At 43.4% G+C, this 16,930-nt stretch overlaps 2 protein-coding genes across 2 annotated transcripts in view; both read right to left on the bottom strand.

The window, feature by feature from the left end:
- Window positions 1-3,268: 3,268 nt before the first annotated feature.
- On the bottom strand, window positions 3,269-7,441 carry ccdc97 (coiled-coil domain containing 97). Its single transcript, XM_061225359.1, has 6 exons — window positions 7,365-7,441; window positions 6,719-6,883; window positions 5,892-6,219; window positions 5,247-5,492; window positions 4,011-4,140; window positions 3,269-3,594 (listed from the first exon to the last, which is right to left on the bottom strand). Exons 2-6 carry the CDS (start codon window positions 6,875-6,877, stop codon window positions 3,453-3,455), a joined length of 1,005 nt encoding a protein of 334 aa, XP_061081343.1. The 5' UTR covers window positions 6,878-6,883; window positions 7,365-7,441; the 3' UTR covers window positions 3,269-3,452.
- Window positions 7,442-11,509: 4,068 nt separating this feature from the next.
- The window catches only part of LOC133114038 (voltage-dependent T-type calcium channel subunit alpha-1H-like), a 57,511-nt gene continuing 52,090 nt past the window's right edge, over window positions 11,510-16,930 (bottom strand). The window contains 4 exon segments of the mRNA XM_061223234.1: window positions 11,510-12,332; window positions 13,916-14,040; window positions 15,934-16,012; window positions 16,328-16,398. Of these exon segments, the coding sequence (XP_061079218.1) occupies window positions 12,111-12,332; window positions 13,916-14,040; window positions 15,934-16,012; window positions 16,328-16,398 (497 nt within the window). The 3' untranslated portion in view covers window positions 11,510-12,110.

Genomic DNA, 16,930 nt, shown 5'->3' with positions numbered 1-16,930 from the left:
AAAGAAATTAGTGTTGGGAGACGAGTAGAGTGAGACACGCTTCACCTGTCATCTACAGGCTACTACTCATGATAAATAATCCATGTTTTAGTACAATTAAATCAAATAATATGAATAAAAATAAAAATACTATAATAATAATATTGAAATAATATAATAATGGGTTTTATATGGGGATTAAATAGGCTACATAGATTGCCAAAAACTATATAGCATGTATGTTTTAGCCTGGATGATGGCACACATACTGAAGCAATACTGAAACAACTTCTCCAGTGTGGTCCTCCATGAAAACAAATAAACAAACACAGAACAACAAATACGGCATCACGTGATAAAACAACCGCGAGAATGTAAACCAAAAAAAGTCGAAAGCTTACAGTCACGAAAATAGGATACAGTAAAGTATCCAGGCTTGCCTTTACCTGCTTCTATAGAGAAATGAGTGTACAGAGAGCACATGATAATGCACAGTTACCTCATATCTCTGAAATTACTGCCAGCTGTTACCTGTGTACATTAAGTACAATGATGCATTTTTCTTTGAACAGGAAAACCGGACTTTTTGGCGACGCCTTGCATGAATTAACAAGAGCTGTAAAGTCAAGCTACTTTGACAAAAATGTTGCCCTTGGAGAAATTTGTAGTGGACCAGCAAAAAAAAAGAAAGAAAGAAAGAAAATCTTAATTTGAGTATCCTCGTTTTTGGGGTGTCTTCATTTGGTGAATATTGTCTAGTCAGGCTGTCAGCTAAGAGTTCCTGCCAGACTATGTACATTGTGTTCTGTATAGTTGGTTTATCTTTGTTTTTGCATATGATAGTCCCAGGAGTAGACGAGAGAGCATGTGAAATGAATGTTAAAAGTATTTAGTGTAATCTGTGGTAGAACACACCCTCGTGTATTCTCTGTGAGATAGGCTACACAAAGTGATATTGATCTTAATTCAATCGACTTTATTGGACCACATTTATGAAACTTTTCGAGGTTGTGTGTTTCCTGTACTAACAAAGCACTCTTGCTAAAAAACTTCTTGGACCAATTTTACAGCATGGGTTAATTTTTCCATTTAAATTTACATTGATTGTACCCTTCGGCATAAAGGTTCATTGTTCTGTGACAGGTATAGCAAACCACAATTATTTGAACTGCAATTGTCTTTGAGGTTATTAAAATAAAAAATAAAAAACCTGTTTGTAAGGCATGAAATTTGTTCATGTGTGAAACTGTTTACAAGGTAACTAATGCATCAACCTATATATTATTATGTTATTGCTTGTTCGCCATCAGCAACAATGCCTTCCAATTTTTCCAGTTATATGTATAAAAAAAAAAAACACAACACAAGGTGTTTCCAAATTGCTTTTGTGGAAAAAATGTTGAAGATGTAATTTGAGGGATTATCTATGACCTGAATTAAACATTCAGATGAGAAAACTGTGATTTTCATTCAATTTACAACAGAAATATGAACCTACATTCAGTACCATAAAGGTATATACATCAAAACAGTATAAATCACTTGAAAGATTGAATAAAAGAGTAACAAGTTTCTCAGCCAAAGTTATAATAGCTGCTTTTCCCTTCACCACTTTTCTGAGGTTTTAAACAACCCAGGAGGACAGAGGTGATGTCATCTCACTTCTGGATATCAATAAAATAAAGCCTTTATGCCATTCTTAATACTACTAATAATACTCAGGAGGATTCATAAATTTAGCCAGTGTGATATAATCAAACATTGCTGGTTCTATAAAACACTGTTGCATTCAAAGTATAGGTTCATTGATTTTTGTTTTCCAGTTCTTTCTGCCATTTACTGGAAGCAAAATAATCCGCTTCACTGAAAAAAAAAAGGACAGAACAGGGAAAATCAATGGCGCAGTATGTTTGCTGGTAACAACAATCCTCCTGCAGTCAGCAGTGCTTAGTCATATCACATTGGCTGCATTCATGGATCCTCCTGAATTGTATTAAGAATATCACAGAAAGGCTTAATTTGGCGAAGACTAGCCACAAATCTAGCGGTGAAAGATTGAAATGTGAACACAGAGAAATGGGTCTGGAACAAGCACAGCTTCCCATAGGGAGACACAGAGATGCTGGGGACAGCTGCTATTTTTGGTGCCAACAGACCCACCAATTCTCCCTCCCACTGGTCATTAGGGAAAGATGGATTATTCACACCAATCCAACTTAATGTTCCTCAAGTGAACATTATAGTGGTTTGCCAATTGTTCAGCATTCTCTGAGCAGGCTTTAGCCTCAGGACCTTCCGTTCTGCCTAACTGCTTGTGACGAACATTAGTTGACTCCAGCACACGAGACACCAAAAATGAAGACAGATTGTTTGACCTGTTCATCAGACATGTCGAGGTCTCAGGGATACTGCATTTGTGTGCGATAGCCAAGGGTAAGCCTTCAAAATCAATCAAGAACAATCATTCATCACCAGATATTTTCATCCACGACAACATTTAAATGGAAAAACTGCTGAATGCACTCGTCTGGTGGAAAACATGGCAGTGTTGGAAGTTCACATCTCCAAACATCATTATTTCTTTAATGCATCCATTAATTTTGTCTGAAGACTTAAAACCATCACAGCATATGTTAACTGCTGAAAAGAGAACCTGTTTCCCCCCTGTGGATGTTTGATATACTGCATGCCACTAGATTAATGCAGGGCAATATGGGGCAGCCTATAACCAAGTGGTACATGACAGGGACCTAGAAGATCGGCCGTTCCAAGCCCCAGTGTAGCCATGATAAGGTCATTGCAGCGGTTGGCCCCTTGAACAAGGCCCTTAACCCCGCATTGCTCCAGGGGGATTGTCCCCTGTTTCAACGAAGTTGCTTTGGATAAAAAGAGTCAATTATATTATTTTATTAATGCTGATGGGAGGTGCTTCTACCATGGCTTCAGCACCTCCCGGATGTGTGGGAGAGGAACAGCTCTAAAAACGATTCCTAGATCTGGCTTTCTGATTTTTAGATGTATTGCTGTCAATAGGGTAGGTATTGTTTGGAACATAGTGTTAAAGTCATGAAAGCTTGTCATCTCCTGTCCTTGCTGAATGTAAAACTAAAGCACATGAATACCAAAAAATTCCTAATTGTGAAACGGGGGACATTTGAAAGCAGGATTCTAGAGTTGCACACTCATAGATAAATAAGCGGTGCAGGGTGTATTATGGAGAATGTACATGCATTCATCACATTTCAATAAGAAATTATCTGATAAAAAAGGACATTATATACAGAACATCTACAAAGATTTACATAATTTAATGAAAATGTGTCTCCCCTTTCATACAGAAATGATCAAAGAAAAAGCAGAGAGATTTACACAGAAATATGAATGTATACAGGATTCAACTGCATAATGATGAAAAATGAAAATAGCATTTACAGTTCTGGGGATTTTCAAAACGGAAAAATTATTTTTGTACGCTACTGCATCTCCTCCTCGTCTTCTTCTTCTTCTTCCTCCTCTACCTCCTCTTTTTCATCATCATCATCATCAAAGTATCGTTCTTCAGCATCACGGCTCACGATATCCAGATTGTCATAGTCTGGATTCTCATCCACTTCGCTGCGATACAAAATTGGAATAGGGTAACGTGAGAATAACGTTGCAATAACATTACAGTAGCATCCCGGCGCACACACAAACTGTTCTCGCAATGTCTGCATTCACTCTGCAGTGGCTGAAAGGGGCAGCGGTGTAGTAAACGGTGACCGGACTGGTGACAGAATTGTAACCAGGTCGCAGTTTCAATTCCCACATAAGTCACTGCCATTGTAGCCTTGAGCCAGCCAACACAAACTGTTCTCGCAATGTTACCGGAAGGTTCTGTCAACGTTATAACATTGGCACTACATGGGAGAGCATACATCGTGAGAAAGTTTTTGTGTCGCTGGGAGGTACTTGACCCGAATTGCTTCAGTACACATCCAGCTGCATTAATGTACATTACGTAAAGAGTTGTGTAAGGCTCCGTAAGTCACCTGTAGTTGAAGCCCTTGTCCTTGCCGTCTAAGAAGCGCTGGTGCATCTGTGTTAGGAACTCTTCCTTCAGCAGGGCCTTCTCCTCCTCACTGGGCTCCCAGTGCTCTCCGCCTCCTTCCTCACAGCACTCTGAACACGAGCAGACTCAGGATCAGCATTTGTACATTGTATGTGTGACTCTCCTTCTGACTGGTACATGGTTGCCATTACAATTGATGCTTCTCATTTGCCCATTCATACACACACTCAGACACCAATGGCAATTGGATGCCGTGCAAGGATTTTGGGGGTTAGGTGTCTTGCTCAGGGACACTTCCAACACACCCAGGGTGGGATCGAGCTGGCAACCGTCCTGAGCTAATGTCGTCCCGATATTTGTACATTGCATGTTTGACTCTTCTTCTAAATGGCTTCATCGGATTTTTACAGAAAAGCAAGGGAACTCAGAACCAAGAGAATATGGTTTACTCCATACAAACACAAACATACATGCAGCCAGAACGAGAGAAAACAAAGGGGTCATTCCGTGAACATTCAACCAGAGGTATGGAGATGACCACTCCACTTTCGCTCAAACTTTGTGTAAATGTTCGGTATTGCAAACATGCAAAACATTAACCGCATTGGATTTGTTGTTCTAGATATATAGGCTCTTAAAATAAGAGGGGGTGGCACCCAAAAGGTCACCCAGGAGTGGAAATTTGTTTGGGGGTTTGTGTAAATTTTGGAGTAAAGCAGGGAAAATACTGCACAGAACAAAGTTATGGTCATTAAAAAAACGCTACATTGTGCTCTTTGGCAATTTCTTTTCAATATTTTATGGCTTACTACAAATGTCTAAGACAAGTAGATATTTTGGTTAAGGACAGCCACAAGTAAAACAAAGTGAAATAGAAAATTTATTCAAAAATTATACTAAAATAATGCTTGGCTCTGGGCAGAAAATGACCAAAAGGTGTGGCATATTCAACCAAGTAGTTTGTAAAGCAGAAAGTTTCCGATCACGTTTGTGTACTTAAAAAGGTATAATAGGCCGACTTAAGTACAAAAAAAGAAAAGTTGTTACTGCTGTCTTGAAATTATTATTATTATTTCACAATAAACATACTTTGATGGCTTTCAACATCAGCGCCACTTGGCGCTAATGCCAACGACACGAAACTCCAACATTAACACAAAGCAAAACGGGAGTGGTCACTCCTAGCCCTCTCTGGCCCTCTCTGGCCCTCTCTCACCCTCCTCCTCCTCTTCGGTCTCCTCTTGGGCCTCCTCCTCCTGGTCCTGCTGCTGCTGCAGGGTGTTCTGGAGGAGCCTCTCCTGGTAGGAGTTCATCAGCAGGTCGGCCAGCCCGGTGCAGCCTGCGGACATGCTCTGGGCCGCGCGCTGACACAGCTCCTCCTCGCTCAGGTACTGACCGATGTACTGCTCATACAGCAGGGGCTCCCGCACCCGCATCTGCTCCTCGCTGAAATACTGACCCTCTGAGAGGGAGGGAGGGAGGGAGGGAGGGAGAGAGGGAGAGAGGGAGGGAGGGAGGGAGGGAGGGAGAGAGAGGGGAGGGGAGAGTGGGGAAGGGAGGGAGGGAGAGAGGGAAGGGAAGGAGAGAGAGGGGAGGAGAGGGGGAAGGGAGGGAGAGGGAGAGGGGGAGAAAGAGAGAGGGGACGGGAGGGGGGGGGGAGAGTATAGGCAATTCTATTTTTGTGTGTTCTTGTGCCTTCTCGTGCTGATTACACATGTATCACAAATAGCAACAATAACAATGTGCCTGACATCCCTTGTCGTTCTAGCAGTTCCTTGCAGTGTGTGAATACATAAACTACTGAATTCATAGAGGAAATACAATCCCACGGTATTAAAGCAAGCGTTGGACTGGCACTCACCCTGCTGCAGAGCTCGCAGGGCGGCGTAGCGCTTGTTGCGGACCCTGGTGTGGGCCGCCCGGCTGGTCGCCCTCCTCTGCACCTCCCTGCAGTAGTGCTGCGCCCTGCAGTCATCGCCCAGGTGGGCGAAGGCCGCCAGGTGCTCAGGCCTGAGGTGCGCAGCGTAGCGCTCCAGGAACACCAGGGGCTTGGCCCGGTACTGCTGCAGGAGGACCTGCCTCCTCTCCTCCAGGGTCAGGTCCGGATCCCCCAGCTGCTGGCTCTTCACTGGGCTCTCGCTGGCCGCCACGGCCTCGATCATGGAGGACAGCTCGCTAGGACATACGCTCTACACATGCAGCCAGAAACGTTTCAGTTCACTTTCATTTCTACTGGGTAGGTTAACTGAGCACATATGCTCTATTATGGCACTGCCCTGTTAATGTATTGCAAGTAGCCTAACCTGCACGTCTTTTGAAAGAGAGGACAAGGAAGGGGGGGCAGACATGGAAAGGGGCACAATCAGTCAGCTTTCACAGACAAACAATATCGCCAATATTTCTGATAAGCTGTGATATGGTCATAGCCACACATACTGCCATGCCTGGACAAGGGCCATAAAGTCAAAGTTCCTATCATATGATGTTGTGGTGTACACTAGTTTATTGCCGATGTGTCTGCACTGAAACAGAAAACACCAACACTTTTCTAAAGAGGTGACACAGCATTTAACTTTGTAACCTTCTGTGAATTGATCGAATGAACTATAATCCTGTGTAATTCAGAAGGACGAAAAAGGTTCCAAAAATGACGTAACCTTCAACGCAGACTTCAGTTTCTTTTCTTACCTCATTGTCCCCCTGCTGCTCCTTAGCAACTGGACTGTAATCATACTTTTTATCCTCTGGAACTAACCCGGGAGAATGGAGCACTGTCTCACAGCTCGATAGCAGCAGCCCACAGACAGGGCTGGGTGCGGGGCATGGCTCGATTTCTCCCCACATCATTTAGGACTGAGGCGGAAAACAAGTAAAAACCTACTTTAGTTAACTTGTAGGCACTTTTACTGTCCGCTCGAAATATTTATTTTTAGCGAGGTTTACTCCTACTGTTATTTAATTTGAATGCAATGTAGGTAGCTTCCTAACTTGGTAGCCAACTGTCAATACGTGTTCATCGTTGTACCGTTAGTAACGTTAGCTGACTAACGTAACTATCTAGTTAATGAACTCGAGATATTTGGCAGTAATTGCTTAATTACTATACCCATTGTCTACACAGCAGGCTTTCACAATCCAAAACGTATGAATTACGTATGTCGTTCAGTTCAAATAATGCAGCACCAAACAATACGGCAAGCTTGCAAGCATGTCGCTAATAGAAATCCAGAAACTTGAAAAGGTTATCCATAGCTGTCTGTTATTTCAATACGTAAAACATAAAAGATGTGTTGTTAACGTAAAATTGTCTTCAAATGATACAAGTAATTTCTACCTGTGATGCATGTTTCTTCTTCTTCTTCCACAGTCACGCGTTGGTCTTCCTGGTTCTACGTTGTTATTGGTCCCCGGTGATGGTGTAGAGTAGTTCCCCATCACGATAGTTACAAGGAGCAGCGGCAAAACAATTGATCTGAATTCGTATAGCAGTTTTAGTACTTTTTTTTTGAAAGACTGTAACTAGAATTCGTCTGGTTTAACACGTATTCCTTATTCTTACATAACGTTCATAAATATGAAACATTCTCTCCCTTTAATAAACACTCGGTTGCGATCTTGAAATTGGCCACTAGGTGTCACTCGTCATTCATTCTTACAGAAAAGAACATGGCAGCCTGGCGCTCATGGTTGTGCTTTGTGTTCTGAGCAGTGCATAAAAGTCTATCTCACCACCACCATACTACTACTTATACTACTAACTACCTCGCCACCACCACTGCTACTACTAATATTACTACGACAGAGATTCAGCCATTCATCAGCTCCAGAAAGATCAAAGATGATCTACAATTACCTGTAAGTGGTGTTACAGTCAGAAAGACGTTTGACCAAAGCTAAGCTATCATCAAGAAGCCCCCGTAAAGCACCATTGTTGAACAAAGGGCATGTGCAGAATCAGTTAAAATTTGACAAGGAACACATCGACTGGCCCAAAGAGATGGCGTAACATTCTGTGGACTGATGAAGAATTGTTCTTTTCAGGTCTAGTGGTTGTCGACAGTACGTCAGACGACCCCCGGGTACTGAATTCAAGCCACAGTACACTGTGAAGACAGTGAAGCATGGTGGCACTAAAATCATGGTATGGGGATGTTTTTCATACTACAGTGTTGGGTTCATATACCAGGGATTATGGTCAGTTTGAACACATCAAAATACTTCAAGAGGAAATGCCCCTGAAATGGGTGTTTCAACAAGACAAGGACACCAAATACACGAGTAAGCGAGCAACTTCTTGGTTCCAGACAAAAAGGATTGAGGTAATGGAGTGGCCAGCTCAACCCCTCGACCTCAACCCCATTTAAAACTTGTGGGGTGACATTAAAAATTCAGTTTCTGAAGCAAAACCCAAAAATGCACAGGAGCTGTGGAATGTAGTTTGTTCATCCTGGGCTGAAATACCAGTTTTTAGGTGCCAGAAGTTGGTTGACTCAATGCAACGCAGATGCACAGCAAAAACAATGGTTATGCAACTAAATATTAATTCAGTAATTTAAAGTTAAATCTTGAAAAATTCAGTTCATACAGTTTGAAGAGAGTTTGAAGAGAAATTTCAACACTGCCATTTTTTTCAACAGACTAATATTCCTTTGCTTCCTATAAAAGAATAACGCAGATTTGTTCAAATTTGCTAATGTTTTGATTTTGATTGAGTTTCCACTACATTTGAAATATGGAACTAAAAGCTATTAAAAAATGAGCAATTTATTCTCTTTTTAATGCACTGCTATTTATTTGAACAACTATATATGTGAAATTAACCCACAAGTGAATGGCATCCCTTATAAATCCAAACAAACATCCAAACAATCTTAAGTGTTTCTTACGCTGATATCCATTAATTTCAGCTCTCTGTGTTTCTACCAGGCAAAAAAATAATGGCTGTGTGAGAGGTCGATTCCTCAGGAAAAGAGTCAAAGTTCAGGGCTGGTGGATAAAATTTTTTTTTATTGCAATAATATTCTGGTCCAGAAGAGTAATACACAAGTAAAAAGCCAAAAGCTAGAGCACTAAACATCTCTTGGTCATTCCAGTCTTTATACCTTTTTTCAAAACTTGTCATCAGTCACAAGATGCTGGCTCAATGCCAGCAGACCCCCACCCCCACCCCCAACTCCCAACTGAGTTTTACTGATAACTTGCTAAGTATCTTGCATGGTGTATTTATTCTCAATAAGCATTTAACTCTCATTAATGTTTGCTGATACATATCATCATTCATGAGTACAATAAACCATAATATAACATAAATTTAGTAGTAGGACAATATTGTTCTTTGATATACATATGTTTCACATGTGACATAGGTTCCAGTACACACGGTTCTCTTCCAAGAACAACCTTATAAACTTGGGCTTATCAAGGCACGAAGGTAGATAGGTTACATGCAAACTGGATAAGTTACATTAATAGCATTTGGCAGACGCTCTTATCCAGAGTGACATACAGTTGATTAGACTAAGCAGGAGACAATCCTCCCCTGGAGCAATGGAGAGTTCAGGGACTTGCATAATGAAATGTCTTAAAACAAATAATTTCTCCAGGCAAAGGTGTTGGAGGAACACCTCCTGGTTTTGAAAATTGCAACATTACATTTCATTATTGGCATTTAGCTGACGCTGTTATCCGGACGCTCTTGCCCAACGGGCAGTAGGCAAAGGCGGGGATCCGGGCGTGCTGATCCTCGGCGTCGCAGACTGGTTCTGGGGACGTGGAACGTCACCTCTCTGGTGGGGAAGGAACCGGAGCTAGTGCGGGAGGTGGAGCGCTACCAACTAGATATAGTTGGGCTCACCTCCAGGCACAGCACTGGTTCTGGAACCAAACTCCTGGAGAGGGGCTGGACTCTGTTCTTTTCTGGAGTTGCTCAGGGTGAGAGGCGCCGGGCGGGTGTGGGGATACTCACAAGCCACCGGCTGAGTGCCACTGTGTTGGAGTTCCACCCGGGGAACGAGAGGGTCGCCTCTCTGGGACTACGTGTCACTGGGGGGAAAGCTCTGACTGACATTTGTGCTTATGCACCAAACGGCAGTTCAGAGTATCCGGCCTCCTTGGAGTCACTGGGCGGCATCCTGGAAAGGGTGCCACCCGGAGACTCCATAGTTCTGCTGGGCGACTTCAATGCTCACGTCGCCAATGACGGAGAAACCTGGAAGGGGGTGATTGGGAGGAATGGCCTGCCTGATCTTAACCCAAGCGGTTTTTTGTTATTGGACTTCTGTGCTGGTCATGGATTGTAGATAACAAACACCAGGTTCGAGCATAGGGTAGCTCATAAGTGTACTTGGTACCAGAGCACCTTAGGCAAAAGATCGATGATCGACTTTCTGGTCGTATCATCAGACCTGCAGCCGTATGTCTTGGACACTCGGGTGAAGAGAGGAGCAGAGCTGTCAACTGATCACCACCTGGTGGTGAGTTGGATAAAGTGGCCGGGGAGGCTGGTGGACAGACCCGGTAAACCCAAACGTGTAGTGAGGATGAACTGGAAACGCCTGGCGGCGGCCCCTGTCTGCGAGGTCTTCAACTCCCACCTCCGGAGGAACTTCTCACGCATCCCGGGGGAGGCTGGGGACATGGAGTCCGAGTGGGCCATGTTCAAAGCCTCCATTGCAGAGGGGGCAAGCAGGAGCTGTGGCCAGAAGGTCATCGGTGCCTGTCGGGGCGCCAACCCAAGAGGGAGGGAGGCCGTCAAACTGAAGGAGGAGGCCTTTCTGGGTTAGCTAGCCCGGGGGTCCCCTGAATCAGCAGACAGGTACAGGGTGGCCAGAAGGGCTGCGGCTTCGGCAGTCGCTGAAGCAAAAACCTGGGTATGGGAGGAGTTCGGGGAGGCTATGGAGAAAGACTTTCGGTTGGCCTCGAGGAAGTTCTGGCAAACCATCCGACGACTCAGGGCTTATCTCAGGGCTTGTCTCAGGCTGTTTTCAGCAGGGGAGGAGAACTGCAGACCCGGACTGGGGATGTTGTCGGGCGGAGGGTGTGCTCCAATTATCGGGGTATCACACTCCTCAGCCTCCCCGGGAAAGCTTACTCTAGGGTACTGGAAAGGAGGCTCCGACCGACGGTCGAATCTCGGATTCAGGAGGAGCAATGTAGCTTCCGTCCTGGTCGTGGAACAGTGGACCAGCTCTTTACCTTGGCGGGGTTGCTGGCGGGGTCATGGGAGTTTGTCCATCCAGTCCACCTGTGCTTTGTGGACGTGGAGAAGGCTTTCAACCGTGTCCCCCGGGGAACCTTGTGGGGGGTACTGCGGGAGTATGGGGTACTGGGGCCGTTGTTACGAGCCATCCGGTCCCTGTATGACCAAAGTGAGAGCTGTGTCCGCATCCTCGGCACAAAGTCAAGCAGGTTTCCAGTGGGTGTTGGACTTGGCCAAGGTTGCCCCTTGTCATCGGTCCTGTTTGTGATATTCATGCACAGGATCTCAAGGCGCAGCCGAGGCGAGGAGAGTGTCCGGTTTGGTGACCTCAGAATTGCGTCTCTGCTTTTTGCGGATGACGTGGTGCTGCTGGATCATCGGACCGTGACCTTCACCTGTGCTGTCCTCAGGCGCCTGTGCTGACCAGTCACGGAAGCTGCAATAGGGGCGGAGTAAAACCACACCGTTCCAGTTTTTCCATCCGCTTGCTTCGGCCCCAAGGCACAGCTGCAAGTGTGTTCTCCCGCCCAGAACCACAAGTGGAAGGGCTTTCTCGCATCTGGAAGGCGAAGGGCTGGTGCTTGTGACAGTTCCTCTTTTAATCCGATTGAACCTTCCATTTCCGGTCCAGAAATGTCTGGCTTTAGAAATCCTGCCAGTGCTTGATGAAACAATTTTGGGCTATTGTTAAACCCTTGTGGGAGGCGTGTCCATGTCCATTGACACCCCCTGCAGTAAAAGCACATTTATCCTGTGATGTGGGGGGAGGCCATAAATAAAAATATGTATGGCCTCCCCCCACATCATTCAAAATAGTAGCAGGATTAGCCAGTAGAGGGTGCAGTTTCTCTGTGACAGCACTTAGTCCTGTATAATCAATCGTCAACCCACAACTCCCGTCAGGTTTTCTGACAGGCCAGACTGGTGAGTTTGTTGGGGATTGGGCTGGTCTCCTTTGTAATAGGATATAGTCTTCTTGTAATTCTCCTCCACCATGGCCACCACCATGTTGAACAGCAGGAACTGGGCGATCAGCACGAAGGTGATGAAGTAGACCGGGGAGATGAAGCGTAGGTAGGGCAGGCCGCAGTCCCCCAGCGTGTCCTGTGTCACAACACAGCACTTGTGACTAAAACAATGCATGTCACAAAACAGCGTATGTTTAACCTGGAGAATATGACATTATATTAATGTAATGTAATCTAATATGACTAAAACAATGCATATCACAACACAGCGCATGTTTAACCTGGAGAATATGACTAAAACAACGCTGTCACAACATAGCGCATGTCTAACCTGCAGAATATGACTAAAACACTGCATGTCAGAATATAAAGACAATTAACCTTTTATTCACTTATATGAGAGTAGGTTTTTATAAATCTCTCCAAAGTGTTCAAAAAGGAATTACTCAACCTAATGTTTTCTAACAAACCTGCATCACATTTGAAATTGACCTTTATTTCAAAATTATGTTAAACAGCCCCGTTAGCCTGAACAAATACAGGTTTATCGACAGCAAGTCCAAATCCTGTAATTATGTCTGTATATTAATCCTGCTGTGTGAACGCAGTGATATTCCTAAACTGTCCGGCCCCAGACTATGGCACATTATACCTTGTTAGAAAGGGTAGGAAACCCTACACAAGAAGTGAGGCATGTTTTACATTAGTCCACTACTGAAATAGCCTAGCAATGCATTTAAGCAACAATAACAAGTACAGTTGGTATAGTCCCAGCAAAAACATAGTTTTCTTGAAAATGGCTGAATGGATTACGAAATTAACTTTTCTGACTGTTAGTCAGAAAACAGTCGTAGCTTCATTACCAGGTCATTTGGTTCTATAAATATGTCTGTATCGAATAATTTACAAAACATGTTTGAAGAAACAAATTTGTATTTCTACCAAACTGGAAATATGTTGGCTGGACGTGGAATAAGAGTGAACTAAAAAAAAGCCAATGTCTTTTTTCATGCTTTTTTACATTTATTTTTTATTCATGTTTATTCTGAATTGTATATTTTTGGTTTTATAGTGGAACATGATTTTTTGACATCGAGAAATAGTATCAAGGATTGTTAGAATATGCCTTTTATTGTCTGAGTCTGTGACCAGGTGTACACTGTTAGTGTGGCATGGGGTAGACTGCTGTTTTATTGGCCTGCATTGCAAATATGAGACTGCTGTTCTCACTAACGGAGTCTTTTGGGAGATCTGGCATCGCCATTTCACGGTTTTATTACGTCACAGTTTTTTGGAGAAAATAGATATAAACGCAACAATAATTTGAGACATTGATGACTCAACCACAAGGGGGCAGAGTGGATGGGGCTAACCTGGATAACGTAACTAAAGTGTTGCATGTCACAACACATTGCATGTTTAATATGAAGAACATCATTCAGAATGCATTGCATGTTTAACCTGGAGGACATAACTAAAATAGTACATGTGTCAGAATACATGACATGTTCAACCTGGTGAATATCCCTAAAACACTGCAGCTGTCAACGCATTGCCTGTTTAACCTGGATAATGTAACGCAAAAACATTAAAAATTAGAGCCAAAGAGGCAAGTAGATTTCTAACATGCTGATGTGATCCGTCGCGATAGTGATTTCTTGTGACGGTGTGATACACTGTGACAGCCCTGACAGGTTCAGGGTCTGGTGACGCGGGTACCTTCATGATGGCGCTCCAGTTGTCCCCTGTAAATACCCTGAAAAGGGTGAGCAAGGCCATCCCAAAGTTCTCAAATGTGGCGTCACTGCCCAGACTCTCAAATTCTTCATTGCACTTCATTGTAGCTGGAAGCAGAGCAACCAAAAATTACACAGAGGCAGCCTTACTATAGAATACATATCTATGTGTGCATACAAACGTGCAGTACCAGTCAAAAGTTTGGACACACCTAGCCCTTTTCTGGCTTTTTTTTATCAATGTTTTATTTCCACTGTTTGTAATTAAACAATTCATATATCGTCAACTTGCAGATTCTCAGCTTGTATTAAAGCACGTTTTTATACAATTTGGTTTCACCATGTCGTAATTACAGCACTTTTTATACGTAGCCCCCCGTCAATGTTTGAGACAAATGAACATACTGTCAAATAAAATAGTCATTTTGTTGCATATCCATTGCATACCATGACTTCATGTTGTCTGTGACCTATCAATATCAACAGAGTCTGGATATATTACTTTCAGGTTGTCCTGCTAGCGATACTATAACTCTTTGTATTTGAATGGATCTCTATGGGAATTGGGGGGTGGGACTAGATTCAGCTGTAAACTATGCTGATACAGTATTGAACACATTTGTTGGCTGAATGGCTTTAAGTCATCAAGGGTCCGAGGTATCAGACCAGCCTCAAACAACCGTGCTGCTACTAGATATGCAGTAGATACTTAAAGGATTGTTTATCCTGAATAATTATTCCATTGAGTTCAATAGGAAAATCTGTCAGGAACAATATCCCTTGTAGTATCTACAGCACATCTGGCAGCAGCACAATGGTTTGAGGCTCATCTGATACCCTTTAGCCAACAAATGTATTGTGTATATACAGTCCTGGCAAAAATTATGCACTGCAATTACAGTATGAACAGATTTTTATGAATGCAATATTTTCCAACCATTCATTTTTATGGGATAATAAATATTTTTTTTAAACTTATTGGCCTTCTGCTGCTGTAGCCTGTCCACTTTGACGTGCTGTGTCTTCAGAGATGCTCTTCTGCAATCCACTGTTGTAATGTTATTTGTGGTACCATCAACTTCCTGTCAGCTTTGACCAGCTTTGACCACTCCTCTGACCTCTCTCATTAACAACACGTTTCTGCCCACAAAACTGCTGCTCCCTGGATGTTTTATGGTTTTCTCTGCAAACTCGAGAGACTTTTGTGTGACAATCCCAGTAGATCAGCAGCTAGAGAAATACTGAAACCAGCCTGGCTGGCACCAACAATCATGCCACAGTCATGCCACACCGAGATCACATTTTTCCTCCATTGTATATTTATATTTACATGGCATTAATGTCAGTAGTACTCTCTGCTTTCCCCAAGGTGCACGGATTAGCCTTTATTTCCCAGTTACTGTATCTGGCGCTGAGACTGATCTGAACTGCCACTGCCCCCAGGACAGCTTCATCCTGCTGTCATCCCTGCTAATGGCAGCTCTTCAAAGAAAGGTCACAACGGCAGAGAAAAGTTTGACTGCAGATGCCTCCGGGAAGCAGGTGCCTTTGCTCTAACTCGTCCTTTTAACCTGGTTCAACAGTCCATGCAGAAGATCCATCAGATTAGATGAGTCTCAGGTGCGCTTGTGTAGGGAGAACACAGTGTAAGGTGAGTACGTGTGACTGCATGGCTATGCACTGACCAAAAAATAACCAAATCTCAAAAAGTATTTTAGTCTCATATTGAGACAACAAATCTTATTTCGGTGACTTTATTGGTAAATAAGAAAAACATACCCAAAGAGGTAAGAAAATTTGACTCATTTCATGATTTCCCCATGGGGTATAAAAAATATGCTTGTCAACAGTCAACTTAAAACAAGCTAATATTTACTTATTACAAGACTAAAATGCTTGTGAAGATGGCCATCTTTGCAGTGTTTAATCTTCCCGTTGTGCTCAGTGCACAGAAATGAATACGGTGACGTGAAGTGTGAAAATGCAACTGGCTGCACTGACCCAGTTTCCCAAAGAGCTCCACACCCAGTGCAGCGTATAGAGAGAACAGCAACATGAAGAGCAGACCCAAATTCCACACCTGAGAGAGCGAGAGAGAGAGAGAGAGAGAGTGAGAGTGAGAGTGAGGGAGGGAGAGAAAGAGCAAGAGGGCAGGTGGAGAGAGGGGGGAGAGAAGATGGAGAAATGGGGGAGGTAAACATCCTCTGCAAAGTGAAAAATTGCCTGCACGCACACACATACACAGACAAACATGCACACACATGGACACACACACACACACACACAAACAGACACACACGTACACAGACACATACACAAACACAAACAGACATACACGTACACAGACACACACACAAACACAAACAGACACACGTACACAGACACGGCATGTTACCTGTGGCAAGGCTTGCATCACTGTGTCCAGCAGAGACTGCATCCCTGTAGCTTTTTTCAAAAGCTTCAGCACTAAGGACAAAACAAGGTCAGTGAGCGTCCAACGCTAACACTACAACCGTACACAATGCTAAACATAGCAGCCATGTGTAATGCCAACGCTGCAACCGTACACAATGCTAAACATAGCAGCCATGTGTAAAGCTAACACTGCAACTGTACAAAATGCTAAACATAGCAGCCATGTATAATGCTAAAACTGCAATCGTACACATTGCTAGACACTGCAGCCATGTGTAATGCTAACACTGAAGCTGTGTGTAACTGTAACACTAACACTAACACTGAAGCTGTGTGTAACAGTAACAATAACACTGCAACTGTACAAAATGCTAAACATAGCAGCCGTGTATAATGTTAAAACTGCAATCGTACACATCGCTAGACACTGCAGCCATGTGTAATGCTAACACTACAACTGTATACATCGCTAGACACTGCAGCCATGTGTAATGCTAACACTGCAACTGTACACAATGCTAAACATAGCAGCTGTGTGTAATGCTAACACTGCAACCGTACACAATGCTAAACATAGCAGCCG

The sequence above is a fragment of the Conger conger genome, chromosome 16 (genome assembly GCF_963514075.1).
Source record: "Conger conger chromosome 16, fConCon1.1, whole genome shotgun sequence".
Lineage (NCBI taxonomy): Eukaryota > Metazoa > Chordata > Actinopteri > Anguilliformes > Congridae > Conger > Conger conger.
Note: the sequence above shows the minus strand (reverse complement) of the source record. Positions and strands in the feature narration are given on the sequence as shown.

Bases quoted from the DNA above. Each gene is read 5' to 3' on its own strand.
- ccdc97 (XM_061225359.1), bottom strand. From the start codon at position 6,877: ATGATGTGGGGAGAAATCGAGCCATGCCCCGCACCCAGCCCTGTCTGT. The intron at 6,220-6,718 runs GTAAGAAAAGAA...CTGCATGTGTAG, and splicing joins AGCAGCAGGGGGACAATGAG to AGCGTATGTCCTAGCGAGCT. The intron at 4,141-5,246 runs GTGAGAGAGGGC...GCTCGTGTTCAG, and splicing joins GACCGAAGAGGAGGAGGAGG to AGTGCTGTGAGGAAGGAGGC.